The sequence below is a fragment of the Lissotriton vulgaris genome, chromosome 10 (assembly GCF_964263255.1).
Source record: "Lissotriton vulgaris chromosome 10, aLisVul1.2, whole genome shotgun sequence".
Classification (NCBI taxonomy): domain Eukaryota; kingdom Metazoa; phylum Chordata; class Amphibia; order Caudata; family Salamandridae; genus Lissotriton; species Lissotriton vulgaris.
In genome coordinates this window covers 741004156-741032014 of record NC_141698.1, presented here as the reverse complement: position 1 = coordinate 741032014, position 27859 = coordinate 741004156, and the positions used below count along the sequence as shown (strand labels likewise).

Below are 27859 nucleotides of genomic sequence, written 5' to 3'. Positions count from 1 at the left end.
ACAGAGCTGGTTTTGATTGGCGGGCTTCCACATCCTTGGACTCCCAACTTTTGGCCCCCCGCCCTTGGTCCCCCTCCCTGCCCAGTCAACTCTGTGAAGAGCCTAGGTGTTACTATTTCTAGCGACCTTTCGATGCGGCCGCATATCAACGCTGTTACCTTGGCCTGCTTTTACCATCTTCGCAGAATCGGGAAGATCTGAAGGTTCCTATCTCCAGAGGCTCTCACTCTTGTCATCCTGGCCCTGGTTACCTCACGTTTAGACTATGCCAACTGTCTATACGTGGGGATTCCTGCATACCATCTTCAACGACTCCAACTGGTGCAAAACCAGGCAGCCAGATTAATTTTCCACCAGCCCAAACACCAACCCGTCACCCCGATGCTAAAAACCCTACACTGGCTCCCAGTTGCGCAACGCTGCATTTTTAAACTGGGATGCACCATTTTCAAATCCCTTTTTAGGTCGAGCTGATGTGGCATTCATGCGAAGCATGAATGCATCAGCTCGACAACTTATGCTGCCGGTATTTAGGAGAGTGGACAGCAATCAGACGCGCGCTTTCCCATTGTCAGATTTCACCTCGGGAGCGTGCGTCTGATAGCTGCGCATGCGCGGTGCAAGCCCTGGCTCTCACACAGACACAGGCAGCCCCCACCCCTCTGCATGCACGCACGCACACACACACACACACAGGCGCGCGCATGCACACGCAGGCATACGGCACACATACAGGCACACTATCCCCTACCTCGCATTCTCTCTCAATCACACACAGTCACGCATGCGCACACACATTCCCTCGCGCACACACGCACACACGCGCGCACACACTCCCCCCCCTTCCCCCTCCCACCCCCCACCCCCAGGCATACACACAGGCACGCATGCACTTCACATCAGCCCAGGGCCCCACTCACCAACTGCGCTCTTCCGGCGGGGCTCCTCACGGCGCGTCTCCTCATCTAAATCGGGGCTCCCTCAGGTCAGAGGAGCCCCGCAACAGGCGCCACACTCCTCCTTCTCCCCGGCCCCCTCCTGGGGACCCGGGCTACACCGGACGGCAGGGCGCTCCATGCGCCGGCAGCTCGCGGACCTCAGGAGGCGGGACTTCCGGTCGGCCGCGAGCGGATTGGCCGGCCGGCCAAGAGCTTCCGGGTCGCCGCGGTCAGCGCGGCGGCACTCTCGATGCAATGCAAACATGATTGAAAATAAAAGATGTAATGGCTGTATTGCAAAATGTTTATTAAATTCAAAGTATGGGGCAGGGAAATGATTTTAAGACCCAGGCGTGGATTGTGTAACAGAGGAAATAATGATGCAGTGCAATGGCAATGAAAAAAGAGAATAGTGAAAATCATAAGACCATGTTACAAAAGTGCACACATGAGCCAACTCATGATTGGCGGTTAAGCGTTCACAGCTAAATCTGTAACTCAACAGAAAGGACAATGCGCACTGAAACAATGCTTAAGATGAAGCATTGTCAGTCCTCAAAACTTACGAACACAATTTCTTTTCTAGGATGTCTATTCACGATGGCAAGATTCTTTGAGTGCTTTTTTGTCCTGGGCTGTAAGTGCTGCATCTGCTTTCATTCAGTTTCAGGGGAGTGAGAGGTTGCCATCCGATGCCGCGGAATGGAACACTAGCTAGGTTTCTCATGGTACCCATCCAACTACATTCCTGGTAATGAACACAATCTTTGAATGTGACAGACCGTGACAAAGTAGGCACAAAATATCCATTCTTGGATTCTGGTGACCAGTGGTCTAAGTATCACCTAGCTTGTGTTTCCAGACATGGGGTAGGTTAGTTCACGAACCTACACGAGGATCTGCACTATATCATGTCTGCCCTGCCACCATTTACTTCTGACCCTCACCCCTCCTCACCCTCTCACCCTCACACACCCTCACACACCCTCACACCCCCTCACCCCTTCACCCTCACACCCCCCTCACCCTCCTGCACCCTCACCCTCCTGCACCCTCACCCTCCCGCACCCTCACCCTCCCGCACCCTCACGCACCCTAACCCTCCCGCACCCTCACACCCCCGCACCCCGTCACACCCCCGCACCCCGTCACACCCCCGCACCCCGTCACACCCCGCAACCCGTCACACCCCCACACACCGTCACACCCCCACACACCGTCACACCCCCACACACCGTCACACCCCCTCACCGTCACACCCCCTCACCGTCACACCCCCTCACCTGTCACACCCCCTCACCCCGTCACACCCCCGCACCCCGTCACACCCCCGCACCCCGTCACACCCCCGCATCCCGTCACACCCCCGCACCCACCCCTCACCCACCCCTCACCCGTCCCTCACCCACCCCTGCCATTATAAATTACAATAACTTTTATTTAAGTATTAATTATTGGAAAAAAATTAAAAGCCATTATTATTTGTAATATCAATACACGTAAGTCACGTAAATACAACACATATTGCATTACAAATGCTATAGGTGTCACATTTGTGAAAGTTATAACTTTTGGCATTGTAAATGACAAAGCTATTAATTTCGCTATTTTCAGAAACAAAACATGAATAAAAAAATTGTCATTTACAATACCAATAGCTCAAACTTTCCTAATGCGAGACCTATTGCATTGCAAATGATTGTTGTTTCTGCCCCTGTCTTCATTTCTCACTGTCTGCACCCATATGCTCCTTCTCGACACCTCAGATCCTCTGCCCACAACCTTCTGATCACTCCTAGGTTCAGACGTAAGAAGCACGGCGGTGCTTGTTTTTCTTTTCTTGCCCCGTCCACTTGGAACTCCTTTCCTCTCTCAATTCGGCTCACTTCCGATTATCCCACTTTCCGTAAATCCCTGAAAACATACTTGTTTCGTTTGGCTCACGGCTAGCTGCACATTCTCCCTGTGTCCTTTTCCACTGGTCTTCGAGCGCCAAGAAACCAATTGGTGTGTGTGCGCGGTATTAAAAACTTTTAACATAACATAACATAACATAACAAAATGGAGTTAAGTAGCTTAACCCAAACTGGGATGATCTCCTCTGCAATTGTGGAATAAGGTCACTAGGAATCCCATCTGGCCTTGCGGCCTTTCCTCTTTTTAATGTTCTCACTACCGCCAGGGTTTCACTACTGCTGATTTCTTGACACAGATATTGTTGTTGATCACTAGACAGTTTAGGGAGATGTTTTTCTCAAAGTCAGTGTTCCAGGTCTTCTTTGTTCACAGTGAAATCTTCTGTATACTATAAAGCTGCTGAACAAATTTGTTAAATGCAGCTTTAATTGTATTACTCTCTTCGACTGTCACACCTGTATCCCCACCAATTATCTACCTAATAAAATTCCAATTTCTTTCCAGCCTTGATATCCAAGCTAGCAGTTTCCTGCAACACTCCCCGTGTATAATATCTCTTGCTCTGACTTCCCATCAGTGCAACACCGTTTCCTCAACTTTGACCCTAAAATTCAATTGCAGATTCTCAAGTATTTATAGCATTCCTACCTTTCCTTCTCACCCAGTAATTTTGAGTTTAGCACCTCTCTTATTTCACCATCTCCTTTTCTAGTTGCAAAATTTGCGCCTTTTCTTCCCTCACCAAGTTTATTGATACATTTGTGAGAGTTCCCCTTAATCGGGCTTTATATGCGTCCCACACTACATGCATGGGTGCTGATGTCATATGTCAGTAAAAAAAACGAATCTGTGCCTTGCCGCATCTTTGCCACTATCTCAGCCTGCAGCAAGATCCTTCTACTAACCGACCACCTTCCAATGCTGTGAAGATCCTTTATCACGATGTTTAAGAGTAGAGCTGCGTGATCTGGGAGATGTATGGGGAGGTGGTCCATCCCCATTTCTTTCTCCACCTCCTTTCTCTCCCTGAAGAAATAGTCTAGTCGAGAATAAGGACCATTCTTCTTGCTGTGGAAAGCATAATTCTCTTTTATTCTACTTAAGACATTACATATATTAAAATTTTCCACCATATCATCAAAATTGCCCTCATCTTTGGTGAGCTAATCTGAATCCCTGCCGAAGAACTATGGAGGTTAATATCCAATAAGACATTAAAATCCCCACCTAAAAAGATGAGAGCATCAAAGTCGACCAGATTAGAAAAAAGTTGTCAGTGGAGTAACATCGTCAATATTTGGGCCACGGACGCTAAATCTTGCAGTGCTTTTTCCCTCAGAGCTAAATACTTTGTCTGTAATGTTTTTTGTTATTGTTCTATCATCTCTGCGATGCCCTCGGGTGCCATAGGCAACCTCTAAGAGCTATGGCAAGGTGCCACGTAACAGGTTGGGGGAAGGGGGAGGAAGTGGGAGGGATTGCACAGTGGTGATGGTGGGGTATTTCCCAGGCGAGCCCTAGGCAGTGTGGGCTCCAGGTATGAGGGAACTCTAGAGGGGAGCAAGGTACCTGGGGGAGGGGGTTCGGTGGGGGGGGGGCTGCTTCAAATTTATGATCAGGAGACAAATATCCATGTAGGTGTAGCATTATGGATAGGTGTGCCATTGCAAGAATATAGGATTTATTTTTAAAGTATAGTACAGCCGGTAAATTTAAACTTGTTTGGTATTCAGCGCCATAGTGTCGCAACTTGGAACTGTGGCATCAAAATATTATTTGCACTAATACTATGAAGCACTTATGTGAACTGATAATAATCCAACATCCTTGCCCTGTAGGACATTTAAATTTCACGAGTCATAAAAGGTCTATTTGAGCTTCACTTGTCAATTGTACTTCAGGGTTTCCCACACAGGGATTAATGAATGTGTTTATATGTTTCATTTATAGACCATGCTTGAAAAATGGACGAGAAAGGAGATGAAATAGCAATTATTGGCATTGGATGCAATTTCCCCGGAGGTAAATGTACACAAAATTGAATTCTTCGACATGGCACATCTCAAATAATTTTTTGTTAGAATGCCAAAGAAATAATCACATTCATAAACAGAGCAAGTAGGATAACTCTGCTGTGTAAAATGATAGGCTGCAGTTAGGTGACTGAGTGAAAACATGATATGTATTTCATATTATAGTTTTTTTTAGAAAGGTATTCGAAAACTAGCACTCTAATGATTTATTGGAATAAAATTAGTATGGAAATAATTAATTTGAAAATAATTAAAGTGCATTGTAAATATAATAGGACCAATTGCAGCGCACTCCTAAAGGGAAATGTCTATTAGGCCGTATTGCTTCTTTCAATTCATACACATTTGGAAGTCTAAAAGCATTGATGCAAGGACATGAAGCTACATTGTTTGAATGAAGAAGCAAGAAAAACTGCATGTTTGAGTACAAATGACACCGGATTAGCCCCTTCAGTGCCACATGTTTGTGGACTATCAGTGTCAAAGAGATAGTGAGGATGTATGATAACTAGTTCATATCCCCTGGGTAATTATGTTTTATCAATGAGAACTAGTCTGTGAAGACGTAGTGAGAAATGTGTGATGTTGCCAGATGAAATAGATTTTCTTTCTTAATAAAGCCCTCACCCACCAACCTAGTTGGTGGCATGCTTCATCATCGGGCCCACCTGGTGAAACCGAGTGTGTCCCTGGTGTGCTACAACGCCTGTGTTACAGCGGAGCTGGTATATTTGCTGAGTGTGCGGTGTGGGTGAGGTGAAAAGTGAAGTTAAAAACTCTCCATTGGTCCCAAAAAGGTTCATTTTAATGATTGGGCCTCTGGCAGTATTAAAATGCAAGGCAGTGGATGTAGGTGGAGTTGTATTTAGGGAACTCCTACATCCTGTGGATGGTCGACATGTTTCAGCCAGGCCTCTACTATAAACTAGCTTTCCTCAGGACCTAAAAAATGTGAAGTGCTTGATCTATACTTGTGCTCGTCGAAGCAGTGACAAGAGGTGATACAACAGGTCCTAGGCATACAAGTATGCCAGAACCTCTGCCGCAATCTTATGGGGCACTTGTAGCAAATCGCAACCGATTGATTGAGGCCGAACTGTCTTCTCACACATCAAAGCACCTTAGCACGTGCTACACATATGTTGACCTATACACTAGCACACGTATAGATCAAGCACTTCACATTTTTTAGGTCCTGAGGAAAGCCAGTTTATAGTAGAGGCCTGGCTGAAACATGTCGACCAACCACAGGATGTAGGAGTTCCCTAAATACAACTCCACCTACATCCGCTGCCTTGCATTTTAATACTGCCAGAGGCCCAATGGGCCTCACAGGAGACCTCTAATGCTACTGTTGTTCCTCCACGGTCTGTCCTCATTGTCCTTGAATTTGAGCAGTAGTTCTTCATTCTATTCTTTAATGACCTGAATGATCTCCCACATCAAGTGCTATTCCGCTGACCTCTCTTTGACTGTTTGCTCCAAACCATCCTCTCTAATACCAAGTAAGGATTGATCTCCCTTGAGGTCCAAAATGCATCCATTAAGTCCAGCCTTAAACAGCATTTGAACATGCTTATGCCACAGCCCCCCATGGGAGATTCACATGTCAAGTTACACCAAGATGGGCCCAGGGCAGTGTAAATACAAGCTGTAGAGAGGGACTGAAGTGGAAAACCAGCTCAGCATGATGTCTTCAACATCTCAGCCTACCCGTATTTCTACAGTCTCCTGAAGGAAGACTGGCAAATTGCATCTATTAATCCTCAGTCAAGGTGTGACGGCATCTCATGTTCCTCCAGCGACTCTTTCACATTTGGACTTCAGGTCGCCCTCTCCACTTTGCATTGCAAGACCTCCAGAAGAGAAACCATTCCAAGACTCAATTTTTTGGTATAGTATCTAGGCCTCTAGATTATCAGGAAAGGACCACAGCGGAAGCCAGACTAATTCCTCAGTAAAGTCAAGCTCAAGAATTTACCAGAATGAATAACTGGCAGTGCACTTATGGGCTATTAAAACAGCATAGATAGGAGAGTCAGCTTTTTGCGTCTATCCCATTTCCGTGCCATCCACTCCCCCACAACAACATTTTTTCAGAATTGTAATATTCTGAATCATCAATAAGGCAGAATTGTGTCCCATGACCTATTAGAGTGAATTTTTTCAAGGCAGGAAAAAGAAAGTGAAAATGCTGCAAATTGTACACAGTAGAGTTAAGACAGTAAAGGGCGTACGCCTTACATGGCAACAAGTATTCTGAGGCCGGGATTTATGTTGAATACATAAGTGTAACATGTTGGATTTCATGGGTCATCTCCTTACATTCTGAAGGGTGGTCGCATCATTTTGTGTTGTCACTGTTTAATGTAGTGAATGATTCAGACTGTTTTCTTTCTGCCAGTGATACACTGTGTACCATAATATTTAGCTTTTTACATAGCGCGTTTCAGATGTTGCTGTTTTGAGTGACAGAAGTATTTTGTGACTGTACTTTGGTTTGAACGAATGCATTATGCTGTGTATTAAACAACCTATGTTAGTAAATTGTGGAACATTAAAAGGATATAAGGCTGAGGGGGAATTGATCTCCTAAAATCTAGATCACATCAGATATTAGCGGCAAGAGTTTATTTCACTGAACCATGATGTCAGTTAGAGTCAGTTAATTTGGGTTGTGTGTTATTTACATGTGACTAGTTTCTAACGATGCGCGTGCTCAAGGTTGAGATCCATATTTTTTTTATACACCCCCTCCTCAGGTGAAGGGATTGATAATTTCTGGAAAGTTCTTGTTGAAGGGAGAAACTGCACGGTCGAGATACCCCCAGAAAGGTTTAATACCAAAGATTGGTATGACCCAGATGACAGCAAGCCCGGAAAGATTCGTACAACACGAGCAGCCTTAATTGATGGGTAAGTGTATTGTTGTTGCTTCTTATCAAGGTATTTTGTCGCCATCGTTTGCTCTCTATTTTGTCATAGAAATGTGAAAAACAGGCTTTCCTTATTCTTACCTAGTCATGGAGAGAGTTGGGTAGGTTAAAGGCTTTTCTTCAGCAGACACATTTTCTAGTTACTAGTTGCTCGAAATCATTCAAGCTTAGCAGTGCTCTGGGCTACCATGGACTTTTGCTCGTCCACCTTTCACCCATGAAAAATGTTTGTTTCTTTGATTGGCAGGCTCTGCTCTGCTGCTTCCTGCCAGCTGAATTATAGAGACTGCATTTCAGCAATAATGAGGGAATTTGGAGTGCAGTCCTCAACTGCTGTCTCTTGCACCGAAAATAGTTTAATAATATTTTATTTAGAAAGAAAGGGGCATATTCTCAAGGACTTATCGCCAAGTTAGCGTCACTTTATCACAGCCAAAGTGGCGATAAATATATCGCCCTATTCATAAGCTGATGCCAACAGCCGATATCACCAGTTTTCCTGCGATAGCAGCCGCAAAAAACATCGCCACAGATGACACCGGCAACTAATGCTAATGATATGCAGAGTAGGCTTCCCCGTGCAAAAAGCAGCGCCAACACCACTTCACAACATTCTCAATGACCAGCCAGATCGGCCATAAGATCCCAAAACAGGCGAATAGGCGCGTTAGTAGCAGGGATTTAACACCTGCTCTTACCTGGTGCAAAGTCGAACGACAACCTGCACCATATAAGGGAGCCCAGCCCAGAGCCACACCTGAAGAGCAACAGATGCCATGGAGCTAATGATCATTCAGCTCGGACACCCAAGAGGGCCACATCACCCACCGCCACCACCCCCAGGCCGCCTTACCCCAGGGACCCCCTCTACAGAGAAAGATATGTTACATCAACTTTACAAAATCATGAACTAAACAATTCACCTGATGTCGCACAATTACAACAATCAACATTAATGTGTTGTCAGAAAAAGGAGAATCATTCAATCATCTTTGAATTTCCAAACAAATCATTTTATTCAAATTAAACTCAAAACAACTATTTGGAAGAGTCATGGGGGGTCTTCTCTGGACAATCTGTAAGTCACAGCCTGCAAGAAAAAATTCAAGATAAGAAGGTGTGTCATGCGCTCAACAAAGGACAGATAGCGAGAAAAAGAAAGAGAGCGAGAAAGAAAGAAAGAGAAAGAGAGAAAGAAATAGAGAAAGCGAGAAAGAGAGAGAAAGAGAGAGAGAGAAAGAGAGAGAAAGGGAGTTGGAGTGAACGGAAAAGAGGGAGAGGGAGAGAGAGAGTGCTGATACTGAGGAGCCATACCTCACTACCCACCTGCTGCCAACGGTGTGTCTCCAACCACGTGCTGGTATATACTGCAGTTCACCAGGTCCCTTATCTGAAACAGAGTCTAGATTCATGAATGGCAGATTTCATATAACTCCACACGCCATCATTGCTTGCCCGCCCCTGCAGCACTGGTTGTGCCAACCACAGAAGCAGCTTGTAAAGTGTGTCTCAGGCCTGCCATTGCAAGATCTGTGTGCAGTCTAGCACTGCCATGTCGACTTGGCCAAGTGCACCCACTTGCCAGTCCCTAAACCTTCCCTTTCCTTTATGTTAGACACTTCTGTGGCAGGCCCAAGGGCAGGGTGAATTGTAAGTATAAGGGAGGACCTGCTCTGGTGTGTGTAGCATGTCCTAAAAGTGAATTACAGCCATTTTCGTTTTTCACTATTGAAGGTTACTGTTCTCCATAGGCCAGAATGGGATTATTACATTCTTGTAATCCTAACTGACTCAGGAAACATGGTAGAAATTCGAATTTAGTGTGCCTGAACTCAGAATAATAAAATACATCTTTTAGTAAAGTTGGTTTTAATATTCTGTGTTTGAAAATACCACTTTTAGAAAGTAGGTATTTTCTTGCCTAACTGTCCAGGCCTGCCTCTGCTAGGTTGTGTATTCCTTGTCTGGGTTTGTAAGTGACAGGACAGGGGGATTCCATGAGACAGGCTGGGGCAGTCCAGTGGTGAATAGAGAGATCTGCATCTAGATGGGAGGGAGGAGTTGCACCTGGGACCTGAATAGGGCTGGGCCTTCCCTCTACAATGCTGGCTCAACCTCCCGTGGCTTGTCTGATGTCTCTGCCCTGCACTGTGAAAGAAGAGAAGGAATCATGTCAACAAAAAGGGGTCCAGAGCTGTATCTTCCCTCCCCTGTGCTGGCTCCACCTCCTATGGGGCGGCTGATGTCTCTGCCCTGCACAGTGAAAGGAAGAAGAGAGTCTTGTAAACAAAGTGCTCAGGAACTGGTTTGGACTAGGCAGAGGCCACTCTGCCTTAAGAGAACAAAGGATTTTGGGGCATGAATATTGGGACCCTGATCCCAAGAAATTAGATCACTTCTGGAACAAGAAACCTTTTGCCAAGGAGAAGAACCAAGGAAGCTGCAGGAGTTTGACTGCCCCTCTGCCAGTGTGCTGTTTGCTGGGGTGGCCTGCAGTGGTTGCTTCATTGCCAAGGAAAGGAGAAGGAACTTTTAAGGACTTTCATCATTTACAGAATATTCTCCAAGGCTTAAACTGTGCTTGCCTCCTGCTGAAGTCTCAGGGACAAAAGACTTCACCTCCAGCTCCCCTTTGAATTTCCTTGCTGGGAAAGCTGCCTGCTGTCGCATCACCGAAGAAGCGTGACGCCATCAAGAGAGTCGCCATAGCATCACCGGAGAAGTGTGTCCCAGGGCCTGTCGCAGCTCCAAAGTACAGAGTCGTCACAGGGCTGCCAGGGCGTCTACGCATCGTCTTGGCATTGCCGCATCAAGGCCGCCATCATCTCGCATCGCAACCGGATCCTCGCATCGCATCAAGGTGCCATCTTGCGCACTGCAACTGGCACGCAGGCCGAGAATCTACGCATCACCTCCTCACCGGTAAGGATCACAATGCATCACCCCCCCCCCCCCCCCCGCCCCCCTGGATCACAGAACCGACGCATCTCTCCTTTTGCAAACCTTTTGTTTACTTTACGTTACGCATCCAGGTACTTTGTTGAGAACTTTGTCACATTTATCAGCAACTTGAACTAAGCAACATTTTATCATCTTTAAGCAATCTTACGTGTAGTATTGTGGATTTTTGTCATTTGTGGTCTTGTGTTTAAGTCTATATAAAGAATACTTATTTTTATAAAACCTGAGTTGTGTCCATCTGTACTGTTTTCAATGTATTACTGTGTATATTCACAAATGCTTAACACACTGCCTCTGAGATAAGCCTGTCTGCTCGTGCCATGCTACCAAGGGGGTGAGCAGGGGTTATTAAGGAGTGTAATCCACTTATCCTCACTTAGAAGTAAGGGTCCCCACTTGGACAAAGGGGAATACCATTGCCAGCTAGAGACCCCCAGATCAAACAACTATTAATAGATTTTTATGTGTGTTTTACTTCGTAAAAACTACTGAATCAAAAGCCAAACACTCCATATTTAGAAGTCTTTCCACACCACTCTTTTTGAGTTCCAAAATGCATCATTTTTCTCCCCCTCTGTCATCTTCTTTCAGCTACGTGTCACTTTTGACTTTGTTACCAGCACTCTCTGCCTACCACTAGGTCTAAAGTACACATTACTTTCCATAATCAGCATTCTATCCTCAAATTAAATCACTTCTGTCATCAGTGATGTCACTGACCATGTCATGAGTAATGTAATATGTGAGGTCATGAGCAGTCCATTGCGGGGGCACAAGTTATAGTTAGCTCAGCTAACTATGACTGATGTATTTCTCTGATTTTGTTTGAGTGAAACCTGAGCTGAACTATAACATCTTTGTAACTTTTGGTTTTTATCTGTGAATTTCTAAGATTTTTTAAATGCTAATTCCTAACTATAACATCCATGTAACCTTTGTTTTGTTCACGAATTTCTACATTTTTTTTAACTAAGGGGCAGGTCCTCTGACCAGCTCTCAGGAATACTGCTGTGTAGGACTACAGGAGGTACCTGGAGGGCTTCTGGGCCCCCAAGGTCCCTCAGTAGTAATGTGGAGTTTAACCCCCAACCAGTAGTGCACCACGAGTCGCGTTTGCAAAGTGGTAGAGAAAGGGGATGGGACCTCCGAAGACCTCTTAGCAATCCCGCTGTTTGGGACTACTTGGAGATAATAGAAGAGGTAATTAGCCCCCGAGGACGTCCTATGGGGCCAACTACCCCTCCTGTTAACACCAGTAAGTCCCACACTGTGGGATTGCTGAGACATCGTAGGAGAGCATGCCCCCTTTCTCTATCACTCTGCAAACGCGCCTCCTGGTGCACTACTAGTAGGGGGATGAAGTCCCCTTGGCTCTTCAGAGTCCTTGTGGACCAGCTAGCCTTCCTGTTATCTCCAGTAAGACCAATAAAGCGAGATTGCTAAGACGTCATCAAAGGCCACACCCCCTTTCTCCACCACTCTGCAAAGGCGCCTCCTGGAACACTCTTGCTTGAAGGAAGAAGTCCACTTTAGTTCTGAGGCCCTCCGGACCAAGGAGGCCTCATCTTCACACCAGCAGTGCACTGAGAGGTGCATTTGCAGAGTGGTGAAGAAAGGGGGTGGGGCCTCGGCGAATTGCTTGGTTTTTTTTTCTCACAGGAAAGGTAGGCTAGGTAGGCCCCATTTACCTTCCCTCATCCCTGGGCCGATTTCGGCCAGGTTGACTCCATTCCCGGGGGCCAGGCATGTTAAAAATGGAGAAAGGGGCTGTGTTAACCCCCTCCCAGGGCCATTTGATTCCTTTTTTTAAATAAAAATCTTTTTATTGCATTTCAAGCTAGAAACAGAAAACAATAACAAGATGTTCAATCAGCACACATTCATAAGTTACAAGTCGTATATACAACAGAGCAGTCACTGTTCAACCCAATCCCTCTCATTAAACTACACAGCTTATATGCAGTTTGTTTTGCCCTAAGTCTTCTTCGAGTGGGGGGTTATTGTTAACAGGCCGACAGAGCATCCCTCTACTTTTTTTCCATCTCTCCCAGATCTTTGTCCATTTTTTCAGGCATCCTCTGCCTTCATAGACCACCCTTTCCGCTTGTATGCACCAGTCCATGTCTGTTTCCCAATCTCAAAATGCAGGCCCAAATTCCACCCTCCACTTCCTTGCGATATTGCATTTTGCTACTATAAAACCTAGTGTGACTGTAATAAATGGACCTCCCAGAGCGTTAGAGGGGAACACCTCCTTATATTTAATTAAAGAATGAAAGGTGCGGTGTTAACATAAGGACATAGTCTAAATTAAGTATGGGAAATTTTGCGAATTCGCGGTCCGCAAATTTGTGCAAAATTGCAAAAAAAGTCAGCGAGTTCGGGAATTTTCCAGCGAACTCGCGGATTTTTGAGCCATTTGCACAAATATGTGACCACGTGTGCTGGTAACTTTGCCAGCGTGCCAAAAGGCGCCGAGGTGCCTTGAGTTAGCTGGCCATTATAGGGGAGACGGGTGGGAAGACTTTTCATACCGCTAGTGTGTGGTGGACGGGACCAAACGGGCGGGGTTTCTATGCGAGTTTTATATGCATCTTGTTTATAAAGGATCAGAGACCGAGCACAGCAGCAGATGAGGCGAAAGCAGCCTCCTGGTCACAGGAGCTACACGGGGATGGCGCTCGGGAAACTCATGGATGCAAAAATACGTTTGGCACATGACCTCGGAAGCCTTCAGATGTCCAGGATAGCTCTGCTGCGCGTGTTGGTACAAAGCCATTCTGATCCTGCTCAGTGGGTTCAGGCGCATGCAGCTGCTGCTGCTGCTGGACAATGTCCCATCCCATATTAAACTGCCCCGTACAGGCATATGCTGGCGCTGGGAAGTAGGGTGCGGTGGCATGCGGGTGCTCCACGCCTGGTACATGCGTATACCGGTGCCAGGGGGACACGTGTTTATTGGTGCTGTGTAGCAAGTTATGACTTTACATTTTGACTGCACCAGATGGTGGTACCACCTACACGGATCAGGAGCATCCTGGCACCAGACTTCATGGTGCAAGAGCATAATGGTGCTGTGCGGTACATGTACATATGTACTGGGGGCAGGGGGACACTTAGCACAATGTGTGCTCACACCCAGAGGGCTCCCAGGCAATTGAGCACGAATGTTTTCACACTGAGAGGGCTCCGGGGCAGTTCAGCAGCATGGGGGCCCACACCTACTGGGCCCCGGGGCAGCTCAGTAGCACGTGGGCTCACAACCCCTGGGCAGCTCAGCAGCACAGGGGCTCTCACCCACAGGGCTCCCGGGCAATTTAGCAGCGACACCCTCTGGTTCACCACTGCCACCCTCTGGTTCACCACTGCCACCCTCTGGTTCATCACTGCCACCCTCTACTTCATCACTGCCACCCTCCGGTTCACCACTGCCACCCTCTGGATCATCACTGCCACCCTCTGGTTCTTCACAGCACCCTCTGGTTCACCACTGCCACCCTCTGGTTCATCACTGCCACCCTCTGGTTCATCACCGTCACCCTCTGGTTCATCACTGCCACCCTCTGGTTCATCACTGCAACCCTCTGGTTCACCACTGCCACCCTCTGGTTATTATTATTATTATTATGTTTGCACTTGTAAAGCGCGCTGCTACCCGGAGGTTTCCTGGCGCTGTGCAACGCTGGGGAACCCGTCCTGGCTTTCCCTGTGGGATGGTCCCTGCTGGGAGTCCCCAGGGTGGAGCCAGGCATCCCCGGCATTGGGGGGGGGGGGGGCGTTGTGGAGATTAGGCAAGCTAATGCCCAGAGTTGCCGAGTGAGACCCCAGATTAGAGTAGGCACCGAAGCCAGAATTATCGAGTCCGCTGACCCAAGTCCACGACCCTGCCACGTCAGGAATTGAACCCTGGTCCCGGCCGACTTCTGCTCCCGGGTCTGCCACCTCTAACTGGTGAGCCACACCACTCCACAACTGGTGAGCCACACCACTCCACCAATGTCACCCTCTGGTTCATCACAGCACCCTCTGGTTCGCCACTGCCACCCTCTGGTTCAACACTGACACCCTCTGGTTCAACCCTGCCACCCTCTGGTTCATCACTGCCACCCTCTGGTTCATCATTGCCACCTTCTGGTTCATCACTGCCACCCTCTGGTTCACCACTGACACCCTCTGGGTCACCACTGCCACCCTGAGGTTCACCCCTGCCACCTTCTGGTTCATCACTGCCACCGTCTGGTTCATCACAGCACCCTCTGGTTAACCACTGCCACCCTCTGGCTCATCACAGAACCCTCTGGTTCACAACTGCACCTTCTGGTTCATCACAGCACCCTCTGGTTCACCACTGTAGATTATGGGGAGAAAGCACACCTGGCCAGCCTCAACTGGGGGCTGGTTAATGTGTTACTGAATTTGAGCTTCAAGTCCAGCACCTGCTTCCTTATCTGCAAGTGCTTCCTGTTGTGGTTTAATTTTTGTGACAGCCTGGAGCATTGTGCCATACTTGAAACTATTCTCTGACCCTGCTTCGAGGGTCAGAGCAGGGTCAGAGAATAGTTGCAAGTAGGCAACAATTCTGGAGGTGCCGCTCAGGAAGCACTTACAGGGTTACAGCAGGTGCCCAAGTTGAAGTTAATTTCTTTGTAACCATTTTGTAAATGGTTACAAAGAAATTAGCATCAACTTGGGCACCTGCTGTAACCCTGTAAGTGCTTCATGTACTTCAGTTTTTGAAAATCCGGACCGAACGCGATTCCGTGGATTTTTCTGCAATTTTTCCGAGATTCGCAGACCGCGAAATTGCAGAAAATCCGCAAATTCCGCGAACAGAACGGATTTTATGCCCATGCTTAGTCTAAATGCACAATGATATCCCAGAACACAAGCGCTCAACAAGCGCTCAAATAATCAGTCCAGTAGCCAATCCCACAGGTCTCCTTCTTCTCCAGGTAGCTTCCTTTCAGCTCCTTGGTGGTTTCCTAAGTGGCTTGATGTCCCCAGAGGTCCCCCGAAGAAAGCAAAGACACACAAAACAATCACTGGTCAGTCTTAATGCTTAGTGCTATTTTACAATTGTGCTGACCCTTCACCTGAACATGCCACCACCACGGTCTGTGAGGGTACAGGGCTGTGAGGGGTATAATTGTGCCCGACTTATAAAGGCCGCCCCTACCTTTCTCCCCTCCCCGACAACCTCCTCCAGAATTGCAGGACAGGCACTTGCCTGAAGCTACAGTCCTACGGGACCGTAGCATGGGGTATCGCGGCGTCCTGCTTCTCCTGGGGACGTCCAGATACAGAAGCAGTGGGCGTTGGGGAAACCTCCCTTTCCAGCTCCTCTTTTACAGGGCTCCAGTGGGTCCTTTCGTCGAACTGCTCTCCCGACTGCCGATGGTCCCGTCCTTTCACCGCTCCTTCAATGAACACCGTCTCCGCACCGCTCTCCCATTTACAATTCGCGCCTCCCTTCTCTGGCGACGCCCGGCCCTCCTTTTCCCAATCGCCTGACGTCAATCTCGCGACAGCTGCAGTATCTACACTGCTAACCTCCTCTTCCGGCTGGTTCGGCCCGGGCGCCATCTTTGAATTTCCGGGACTCCTGTCCTCGGCGATGCACATATTACAGTGACCTAGGTTCTTCCTCCCGCCGTTAGGTCTGTTTTTTCTCAAATGTTTAGTAAACACTATTGAGGAGATGTCGCCACCTCTCTTCCTCATAGTATAAGTATTCATCTTATTCCAATATTCTTGTGTCACTGGGCAGTCCCACCATAGGTGTAAGAATGTGCCTATTTGGCCACAGTTCTTGGGACATTGTGATGAGTCAATTCTACCCGTTTTAACTAGTGTAGTGCTGTTATAATATGTCCTGTGTAAGATCTTTAATTGGACCAATTTAAATCGGGAGAATATAGCTGCTTCTTGGGGGGAATGCGAGTGTCTCCTGCCACTCCTCATCAGTTAAGTTTCCTTAGTCCTCCACCCATTTAGCACAGATTCTCTCCAAGGTGTCAGGAATAAGCATGGGCAAATTTTGTGAATTCGCGATCCGCGAATTTGCGAATTTGCGAATTCGCGATCCGCAAAATTCACAAATTTGTGCGAATTTGCGGATTTTTGTTTTTTTGCGTGTTCGCGGGGTTGTTTGCGTGTTCGTGGGGTTTTTTGCGTGTTCGCGGGGCTTTTTGCTTCTTCGCGAGCCGCTTGCATAGCGAAGTTACCCATGCAGTCGTTTATGGGAGAGGGAGAGAGAGATAGATAGATAGATAGATAGATAGATAGATAGATAGATAGATAGATAGATAGATAGATAGATAGATAGATAGAAAGAGAGAGAAAGAGAGGGAAAGAGAGAGGGAGAGAGAGAACGAGAGAAAGAAAGAGAGGCCGGATCTCTGAAGGGCCAGATTCCTGAGTTGCCCCTACGGAACATACAGCTTTTTATTTTTAGCAAAATGCATATGAAAATTGTGCTATAAAGGTCTCTTTTAGTTTAACCCCTCCTGACAACTCAAAATGGGTGTATTTGCCATCCTCTCCCTTCTTCCTGTTTTTTATATCTGTAAGTGCTTCCTGATGAGGTTTAATTCCTTGGACAGGTGCCTCGTTGCCTACTTGTAACTATTCTCTGACCCTGCTTCAAGGGTCAGAGCAGGGTCAGAGAATAGTTGCAAGTAGGCAACGAGGCGCCAGGAAGCAATTAGCAGCAGGTGTCCAATTTGAAGTTAATTTGTTTGTAACCCTTTTGTAGAAGGTTACAAAGAAATTAGGTTCAACTATTGCACCTGCTGCTGTAACCCTTGCTTGGCTGAAAATTCGTCCCCGCTGATTCGCGGATTTTACCGCGATTTCGCGAGATTCGCGGATCGCGAAATCGCGGAAAATCCGCAAATTCGCCCGCGAAACGGATTTTACGCCCACCCTTAGTCAGGAATGTTGTTCAGTAATTTCCGGTATGTTAATAAAATGGCCTTTTCCTTCAAGTAATCATCTAAGAGCCTATCTTCCAGAGGGGAGGAATCTGGGAGACCTGCTCATAGTAGTGCGTGTCAGTTTACTTCAGTTCACACAGCTTTATTCAATCTTTTATAAAAACAAACCATAAAAGCATAAAACATCATACAAATTTCATCACAAATATATAGTCGTATATACAAGATTTAAAAAACGATTAAACACATTTGCCATGGTCATAGTGAACAATTCAAATAAAACCATGTAAAATCAGTTAAAGTAGGGTAAAGAAAGGCTAAAATCTCTTAGGGGCAAGGTTTAGAACTATAATACATTTATGGGACCAATTTATGTTAATCAAATGCTGATGGACTGCCTTGCTGACATTTTCCTCTTTCTACGGCAGGCCCATCAAAACAAGGCTACTGAGAAACATACAAATGGTCCTGCCAAGACTCTTGCGGACCAGCAGAGAGCAGCAGTGAGCCAAGGTAGCGACAGCCGGCAGTCAGACGAGCCCTGTAGCAGAGGAGCACAGTAGCAGCTGCTAGAGAAGCCGCAGTGAGAAAAACCGCAAGAGAAGCCGTATGAGAAGGGGAGTAGAAGCTGGTGTCTCTGGCTCCCTGCAGCTTCTTCCTCCTCAACACAGCGGCCCTGCAGCACCGCGAACTCAGGGGGGGACCGGGATTCCCCTAGGAAGCGAGAAGCGGTTCGGGTCTCAGTTTCAAGTATTCCGCACCCCGCGCGGCAGAAGGAATTGAGCATTACTCCTACGGCGTTCTGGCGTTTGGTGAGGTGAGAGGCGGAGGCAGGAGGGGAGGACACAAGTGCGGCCGCCGTTAGAGGCGGATGCAAAGTAAGAGCCCGGGGAGCAGACCAAGGGAGGCTGTGTGACTAGGTTTCTCAGCCTGTGGTCCCCCCTTGCGCTCCGCTTGTTGCCCTCCCAAAACCGGAAAGCTGGGTATAAGCTGACTAACGGCGTTTGCACCCCCGCTCTGCAATAAAAGCTGCCCAGAGCTGCCCAAGCCCCCAAGCCCCCAAGCCCCCAAAAACTCCAAACTCTAAGGGTCGGCAAATTATCCCCCTCGTAGTTACTTCGCGAGGAGTCGGCAGGCGCCTCTCAACCTGCAGGCTGCTATCCGCCCACCATTTTACCACATTATCACAAGTCGCAAAACTCAACTAGCAATTCAACTAGCAAAACTACCCATCACAAAAGCTAAAAAGCAGGCTAGCTCCGGCCCACCGACGGAACCCTTAGCTCAAGTTACTCCGCCAACTAAAGGATTAATTGTATTGCCCAACCTGAAGCATCTCGATCATGAGATCAGGGAAGCCACGAGGCGAGGAAATCCCAGCGGAAAAATCACAGGGAAAGACAAAAAAAGCCAAGGGGGACCCTCCGTGCACGACCAACAAGGCAGAGGAAGGGCCTGCTGCAGGCAGGGGCAAAAGCCCCAAAAGGCCAATCTCGGAAGAGCAAGGTATCAGTTCAGCAGATCTTGCAAAAAACCCTTTAAGGTCGACATATCAACATGATGAACCAGGTTTGCAGAGCTCAGACGAGGGAGTTAAGGGGCTCCACAAGGTCAGCACAGTTTGTAGCCCCGCAGCTAAGAACAAGGTTCTACCTGATCACGACGTAACGCCATCGCCGATCCACAAAGTTCAAGCTCCGCACCTCAAAGCAAGCAAACGGGCATTGATCACTGACTTTCTCAAAGTCTGTCAAAGACTTTCCACTGGGAGCGGACTGGAACCCCCACCACATGACGTTAGCTCTAAATCCAACAGTACTCAATATAATGCCTTCAAGGAGGGCACGAACAAAGGTGTCACATTGCCATCATCACCACCGATTCACCCAAGGTGTCACAGTGAACCTCGCAATGCTTTTAACACAAAAACAAGAAGGAACCTTGGGAGCGGGGGATATGGCCCGCCCGGGTCAGAAGACCCAAATACCCGACAACTAGTCAAAGGCTCGGACCAGTTCAGGGGCAATCTATCTCCCAAGCCACAACAAAAAGCCCATACATCACCGGCACGTGCCTTAGTCTACTGGGCCCCGGACATAAGCAATTACTTGGTTTTTCTAGAGCAAAGCCCACAATCCATCCAGAAAATGACCCCGATAACAATCGAGGAACACCCCCTTCAGCCATCGAAGTTACAGGAAGAAAATGTAACAGCAAGCGAGACTGTAGAACTGGAACGAAGTATGCGTCAGTTCACAGTCCAATATGATCAAAGCCCTGGAAAGGAGGAAAGCACTGTTAAAAGGCCATCGCCAAGGAGTGTGCAACCGCGTGAGCATCGCAACCAATCAGACTTCCGTGAGCATCCTGTTACCTCACCCACACTTAGTTATACTCAGGGGGAAACATCAGAGAGCACTCAGACGGTCTCCATTTGGCCGTAACTACTAAAGACAATGGAAACCATAGGTGCTGCCATGTCCTACCATGCAGACAAATTGGACACGCAAGTCGACCTGCTCAACCTCCTGGCCTTCCATGTTCAGGGAATTGAATCAAATTTACAAGACTTAAATATTATGATCATAAAGGTGCAACTTAATAAGGATTCCACCTTTTATACTTGCCACTGTTCCGATATAATAGACAAACTGGCTACAGTACCCAATCTGATGACGCAGATATTGGGGGCTGTCACGGAATCCTCAATGGATTCACCTGAGGAAACAATTACATCCATAAGCCAAGCAACCGGCCAACAGTACGTTATGGAAGGTGTAGGCAGGCCGACTGAGGTCAGTAGTGGCAAAGCAAGCTCGGAATCCGAAGCTCAATTAGACTCCCCCATCTCTAACGACACCATGACGCCAGCAAGCTCAGACGAACACAACCCATCCAGATCATGGAGAGGAAGCACACCTAATTCAGCCGCCACTACTAAATGCTGCACCCAGCTCCAATCTCATTGTACAGGTACACACGCTTACTAAGAGAGAAAGGAAGCGCTTAAGGAAAGCTAGAAAAGCAAAATCACACCGCCGATGTGTACCACCAACGCTTCCCAATAAAATTAACAACAATTCCAATAACATCGAAGCTAAGGAGCAGCTAGAGGGTGTTCCACTTCAAATCAGAACAACCTCAGAGCAAGGGCCTATTCCAAAAGTTCAACCCCCTGACAAGGAAACTACTATTCCAAAAGGAGCCACAGATTGCACAAATTCAATCCAGAACGCAAAAAAAGTGTTCAGTATTTTTAATCCACCCGGAGAAAAGCCAAATTGCAAATCACCAACCCAAGAGCAAGCCACCAATATAACCACTAAGCAAAGAAACAGATCAAAGGACAACATCTTATCCACTCAAGCACTAGAAAATAAAAGACAAGTCGATATAGATAAATCCGCAAAGATCAAGGGAATAACCTCACGAGATAGGCAGGGTGGAGAAACCCAAGCACCACCAGTTCCAGCCCTCAACGGACAAGTAACTACAAGCAGTCTACAGACAGTCAACCTGCATACATTAGACCACGAGGATTGGTGTCACTACAATGCAGGCTATTACAACGCCTGCTGTTACAACGCGATTTGTACATCGCATACCACTACAACGCATAGTGCTTTTAGGCGCTGGATAGTGAATTATTTAATTTACTATTCCAACTCCAGTCCCCGTGGATAGTAGGGAAGGTGTTGGATAGTAAATTAAATATATTCCCTATCCTAGAGCGCCCCCCAGCGCAATGCGTTGTAATGGTTTGCGTTGTAATGGTTGCGATGTAATGCTAGTGCGTTGTAATAAATGCGTTGTAAGTGATGTTCCCCGACCACGAGGTCGACCGGGCAGGTACGGCTCCTCTAATCATCGAAGAGAGCAGACGACCAAAAATCCAAAAGCGGCACATCTTAAGCAACAAAATCGAGCTAACTCCGCAATACTGCTCAAGAGGGTCCCATGACATCTTGAATAGAGGGGCCATCTTAAGACTCTTAGAAGAACTACCAGGCCTGCAACATTTAAAATCAAGCGACTTGGAATCAGTAGAGTTCAGACCAAACCCTCTCCAACAAGGCTCTGATTCCACGATAACAACATGGACTGACCACATCGTCACAGAATTGATCCTGACTTATCGGGAGGACTTTGCCTTATGGGGTATTGATCTGAAAAAGTGGAGCCCGCTCGATATCCCAGCCCGCTGCGGAAACAAAATCCAAAACGAAGTCTCCTAAAAAATGCCAAAGGCCCAGATTTAAGAAGCAGCATAGAAGAAGAAGATCACCAAGTCAGGTAAATTGCAATCACGTTTGCCCATCAGGAGGCAGACATGCCCGAAAGGCACCAACATGCCCCTCTGGCATCGATCCAAGGGAACAGAGAATGAATTAATAGTAGACCAACGGCTGGGAAAGAGCAGTGCTGTACGATCTGCTCAAGGAATGTCAACGGACTAAACGCAAAGCTGGAGGAAGAAGACTTTATAGAGTTCATCACTCAATTTAAAATATTATTGTTCCAGGAAACATAGCAGACCAAAAACACGGCTCTCGTGGGATATAAAGAATTCTTCATACCAGCACACAAGGAGGCACGTTCCGGCAGGGAAAAAGGAGGTCTATCCATTTTTACATCGATGGACTTTCTGTGGTCACATAGTCGCATTGACCTAGATTCTACATGGATGTAATGCATCAAAATAGAAATTTCCCCTAACATGGGCCTTCTGATCGTGAACCTTTACATGCACCCCGGTGGAAAACAAAAAGGGAAAAGATTAAAACAACTAGTAACCATAATTAACATGTTAAAGTCCACCTACCCAAGCGAAAACATGCTTATAACCAGAGATTTCAATATGAATCTAATTCAACGCCAGGAGGGAACTCTTCCTACCCATATTGATCCACGGCAGGGCAATCAAGGTAGACAAAGTGCAATGGGAAGGAAATGTGCTACAGAATTGGAAGCGCTCCACTTGTACACCTTAAATGGAAGGGGTCACCTAGATACACCGGCTGCCCTAACGAGGGTCTCCAAGAACTCACGATCAACCATAGATTACACCCTGGCTGACCCCGACCTATTCCCTTATATCAGAGACTTCCACATCCAGGAACGTGGAGAAAGTGATCATTTCCCACAGACCTTCACACTGACTATTCTACCAAAAAAGTCTGAGCAAGCGCTGCCTCTATCCTTCAACACCCAAATCTTTAACCTACAACGGCTAAATTGGAACGAAGAAAATCTATCCAACTTAATGGCGTCATGCCACGTATTGCTTTCCCTATCTGATACATCAAAGGACATAATAAAGAGCTGGGAGTCCTTTGTAGTAGATATAAATAAGAAATTTCAATCTAACCACAGAGGACAAAAAACCATAAGAAACAGTGGAGGGAAATGGTTCACCCCAAAACTGCGACAACTAAAAAGGCAAATGAATGCATTTCTTAAGGCTGAACGCAAAAAGGAACTTCATTTTTCACAACAAACTCTGAGAACAATTGAAGCCTTAAAAAAAGAGCTAAAAAGAGAGACCAATCGAGCCAAGCGAACACATAAGGAAAAACTAGCGTGCACCATACTCCATGCAAGCAAGTTGCAGAACTCAAAAGTCTTTTGGGCAAAAATAAACTTCTTGCTCAATGACAAACATCGGCAGTTTAACTCAGACATGACTGATCAGCTTTGGCACAGCCACATCGATTTATTATATAATTCCACGCACGATAAATCCACAGACAACAAAATCGAGTCTCTCCCAGAGACTTTCCCGTCAAGCCTGAGAACAACAGCAGATTTAAAGTCTTTTGATCCTAAAGCTACCAGCGAACTATTAACAATAAATTACACAGGAGAAACCGACTTGATCACACCTACGCAGGTTTCTAACATCATAAAATCAATGAGAGCAGATGGAGCGCCTGGACCAAATGGTCTTCCCAATGCCTTATTCAGGAAAGACCCCACGTTTTGGGCCAGCCAATTATTCCCCTTATTCAGTCACAGTCTAAGGACCGGGAACATTCCTGAATCGTGGAGGGGCAGCATTCTACACCCAACACATAAATCTGGGTCCCGCTCAGACCCTAACAACTACAGGCTAATAGCCTTAATAGATGTGGAGGCTAAGATCTACGCGTCAAATCTATTGGTAGAACTGGAAGCTTGGGTTAGCAGCATAGGGCTAATCCCCTGACACAAACAGGCTTCCGCCAAGGAATGGGCACTCTTACTAATTTATCCGCGATAACCCTCCTTACTAAAAAGGCAATTGACAACTCAAACTCGCTGTACACTTGTTTTCTGGACCTAAAAGCAGCCTTCGATAAAGTCCATAGATCCAAACTTTGGGTCAAAATGAAAGCCTGGGGTGCGCCGTCAAAGCTAATGGGAGCAACCATAGAGCTTTATTCACACACATGGGTCCAAGTGAAAAAAGGAGACGGCCGATGCCTGACAAAGAAATTTTGCACGCCTAACGGCTTAAAGCAAGGCTGCGTATTGGCCCCCAGCCTCTTCAACATTTACACCGTGGACCTAGAAAGTGACTTACTTTTAAGCATGGGCGGAAAATCCGTTCCGCTCGCGGATTTTGCGGATTTTCGGTAAATTCGCAATCCGCGAGATTCGCGAATTTCCCGCAAAATCCGCAAATCCGCGAGCAGCGGATTTTATGGCTTGCTCGCACTGTTCGCGTGAGTTTGCGGCTTCCCAGTTCAACTTCGCGCCCCGCGAATAAGCCCTAAATTGCAGAAATACGATCTTAGCAAAACTGAAACTACTTACCAGGTTCAAAAGTTCAAGCTCATCATTAGTAGCCATTTCCTGTAGTGCTTCCTGAGGGGCCCCTCCAGAGTTCAGTTGCCTACTTGCAACTATTATGTGACCCTGCTCTGACCCTCAGAATAGTTACACATATGCCACAAAGGTCCTGAATTACAGCTAAGGGAGACAAGCAGGAGCCAGGCTGGAAGTTCAAATCCAGTGACACATTAATCAGCCCCTAATTCATTATTGTCAGTTGGGGCAGGGCAGGTGTTGTAACTAATTTTGCAACAATACAAGCACTTAGCAAGTGCAAAAGATCACTAATCAGGAAGCACTAAGGAAGCAGGTGCCAGCTAAAAAAATATTCTGTGACACATTAATCAGCCCCAAATTAATTCAGGTCACTTGAGGCAGGGAAGGTGTGCTTTGCTTTGCCACATTAATGTACACTGGACAACCAGAGGGTGCTGTGATGAAACAGAGGGTGGCATGGGTGGGCCAGAGGGTGGCATGAGTAGTCAGAGAGTGACAGTGGTGACAGAGAGTGGCAGTGATGAAGAAGAGTGTCCCAAACAGGCTGGACACGTAGAAACAACAAGTTCGCAAAACTTGCGACCCGACAGGTAAGTTCGCGTTTGCGAAATTGTACAAAACCCTCGCAAACTGGCAGAAACCCGCGCGAACACAAAAAAAAAAAATCCGCAAATTCGCGAGAATTCGCGGATTTTGCGGATTGCGAGTTCGCAAATCCGCAAAATTCGGGAACGCGAGATTCGCAAAATTCGCCCATGCTTACTTACTTTCTATCCAGGGAGATCCACCAAAACTGGGTTACTCACCCATAATGAGTCTACAATACGCAGACAACATTGTGCTCCTGTCACAAACTCCTCTCGGCCTACAACGCATGATTTCCAAATTTGAGACGTACCTCTCGAATGCACAACTAACAATATACCTTAAAAAAACAAACATCCTATTCCTATGCTTCTCCGGCTCTCTCAAGAAAAGACAAAAATTTGTCTGGAAGATAAACTCCACCACACTAACTCAGGTAGACCAATACAAATACTTGGGCATTTTACTGGACCATAAGTTAAAGTACAAACAGCACTTTGAACAGGGGAAATCAAAAGTCAAACAACTCCAATTTGCGTTTAAAACCGTCCAAAAACACTTATGCGGAAATTCCACTGGCCACATTTTAAAGATTGTAGCTGCTAAATTTCTGCCATCGCTTACATACGGCTCTGAGATGATGGCAACCCGGCACTCCATAGTCCTAAATCTCGCCCAATCCAGCCTGTTCAAAAAGCTTTTTTCAAATCCGCGTCATATTTCCCAAGCCCACATACGTTTGGAATATGGTCTCACAAATCAGTTTCCGGCAAGACAAGGAGCCCTTGCCAAATACTACTGGCGAATGAGGGACGCAGAAGATCACTCCCTGGCTCATCTGTGCTGGCTAGAAGTTGAAAAATAGGTCGGGCTCCCCAATTCCACATATAAGTGCCTTAGGCAAGCACTTCATGTGTTAGCACTGGAAGAATCCTGACTTTTACCCATGACTTACACTGCTTTCAAACAGTTAACCAACAAAGCAATTAAACAAGCGTCATTACTAATGGACAAAGTTGCAGTGGTTGGTAAAAGCCACGCTTGGATTGTCTTGCCATCATACATCCATCTGAAACCCCATCCATATTTGCAAGACTGCTTCAGGGACTATTACAAAAGGAAATTAAGTCTGCTAAGGCTGGGTTGCTTTTTGAGTAAAGACCTCACCCCCAAATGGCTACGGTCATGGCCAACATCCGACTGTCGCCTTTGTGGCAACGGCGTAGAGTCACTACTGCACTTAATATGTATATGTCCGGCACTTCAGGAACTAAGGAAAACGCTCCTGCTACCACTCTTAAGAGACGCTCAGGTGAGAACTTGCAGGGCGGCTGTCATTAAATGCCTTAGTGGGTCTTGGATCCAATTATCCTGTAATACTATAACATTTCTGGAGTACGCCGCTCAAGATCTGGAAAACAAGGTACCATCCAAAGAGGACTCAGGATAACAGGCCTGGCTATAGCCGGTCATGGACCCTCTTTTATTTTGCTCAATGGACACCTTTTTCTCCACTCACTAGTATAGTACAAGTATTTTTAATTTGAGTTAAAAAATTGTAACGTGATTCAACTTACACCACTTTCCTAAGTTTTACTTTCCACCCTAGATCATTCTCTGTAAAGCTTGTGTAATTTTATGTTACTATTTTTTAATCCGATTTGTTGTTTATTTTGTGCTGTTTTAAAGATGTAAATGTTGATCGCATGGTGGTAAGTTCCACCCTTTAATGATTTTTTTTACAAACAATGTGCCTTTTCCGTACGCGGTGCGGACGGGCGCTGCGGTCGCGCCGTCAACGCGCCAAAGGCGCGCCAAAGGCAAGCCTGTCTGCGCCCGTCTGCGCCCGTCCGCGACGACAGGGACCAAGGGCCACGGTGCCTGCCCCAGCCATCACCTACACCTCAGTTCAACTCCTTTCCTTAAACTCGGTCCGCTCCATTTCTCCGTCCCTGTCTACACATATTGTAGCCTTGGGCATTTCTGGTCCTTCCATTCCCTTGTCTGAACCTGTATTGCACTCTTCCCGGTCACAGACTCCCCCTCTCCCTGTCTCCCTCTCTTCCTCTCCGCTTACTATGGCCACTGCCTGCCTGCTAAATACTAGATCAGCAGGCAAGCACTAGCACGAGCTCTTTAACCTACTGGACACCGATGCTCCAGACTTCTTGTTTCTCACGGAGACCTAGTTTGCCGCTGACTCTCTCCCTGATTTGCTGTCCGCCCTCCCCAATTCGTATTATGCCCTTAGGGTGGACCGTCCTGCTGGTAAGGCCGGTGGGGTAGTGGCGATGATTATCCGCTCCCATTTGCAGTTTCAGCTTCTCCCCCATTTTCCCATACCCGGCATAGATGTTTTGGTTGCTCGCTCAGTCGACCTTCTAGCTCCTATCACAATAGTTCTAATGTATCGTCCCCCTCAGAATATGCCTAGTTTTGTGCCCATCTTACAAGAACTACTGGCCACACTCGTGGTTAATAACTCCTCAGTGCTCCTTCTTGGAGATTTCAATTATTGGCCAGGTGATCCTAAAGAGGACCCGTCCTCAAAAGATTTCTCAGCTACTCTCCAATGTCTCAACTTTCTCCCTCACCTCCACTCCCCCACCCATATTCACCGCCATACCTTAGATCAGGTGTGGTCAGCCAATTGCACTATTCTTTCCCCTACAGCTGTCCCCTGCACCTGGTCCGATAATTGTTTGGTTTCATTTTTCATTGATCTTGGAGCCCAAAAAAAACCC

General features: G+C 46.9%; 1 protein-coding gene across 1 annotated transcript in view; it reads left to right on the top strand.

Annotated features, from left to right (window-relative positions):
- LOC147688735 (uncharacterized) overlaps positions 1 to 27859 on the top strand; it is a 149229-nt gene that overhangs the window by 12912 nt on the left and 108458 nt on the right. Inside the window, exons 2-3 of the mRNA XM_086941607.1 lie at positions 4806 to 4877; positions 7651 to 7804. Coding sequence (XP_086797733.1) covers positions 4820 to 4877; positions 7651 to 7804 — 212 coding nt within the window. The 5' untranslated portion in view covers positions 4806 to 4819. The remainder of the gene's footprint in view (positions 1 to 4805; positions 4878 to 7650; positions 7805 to 27859) is intronic.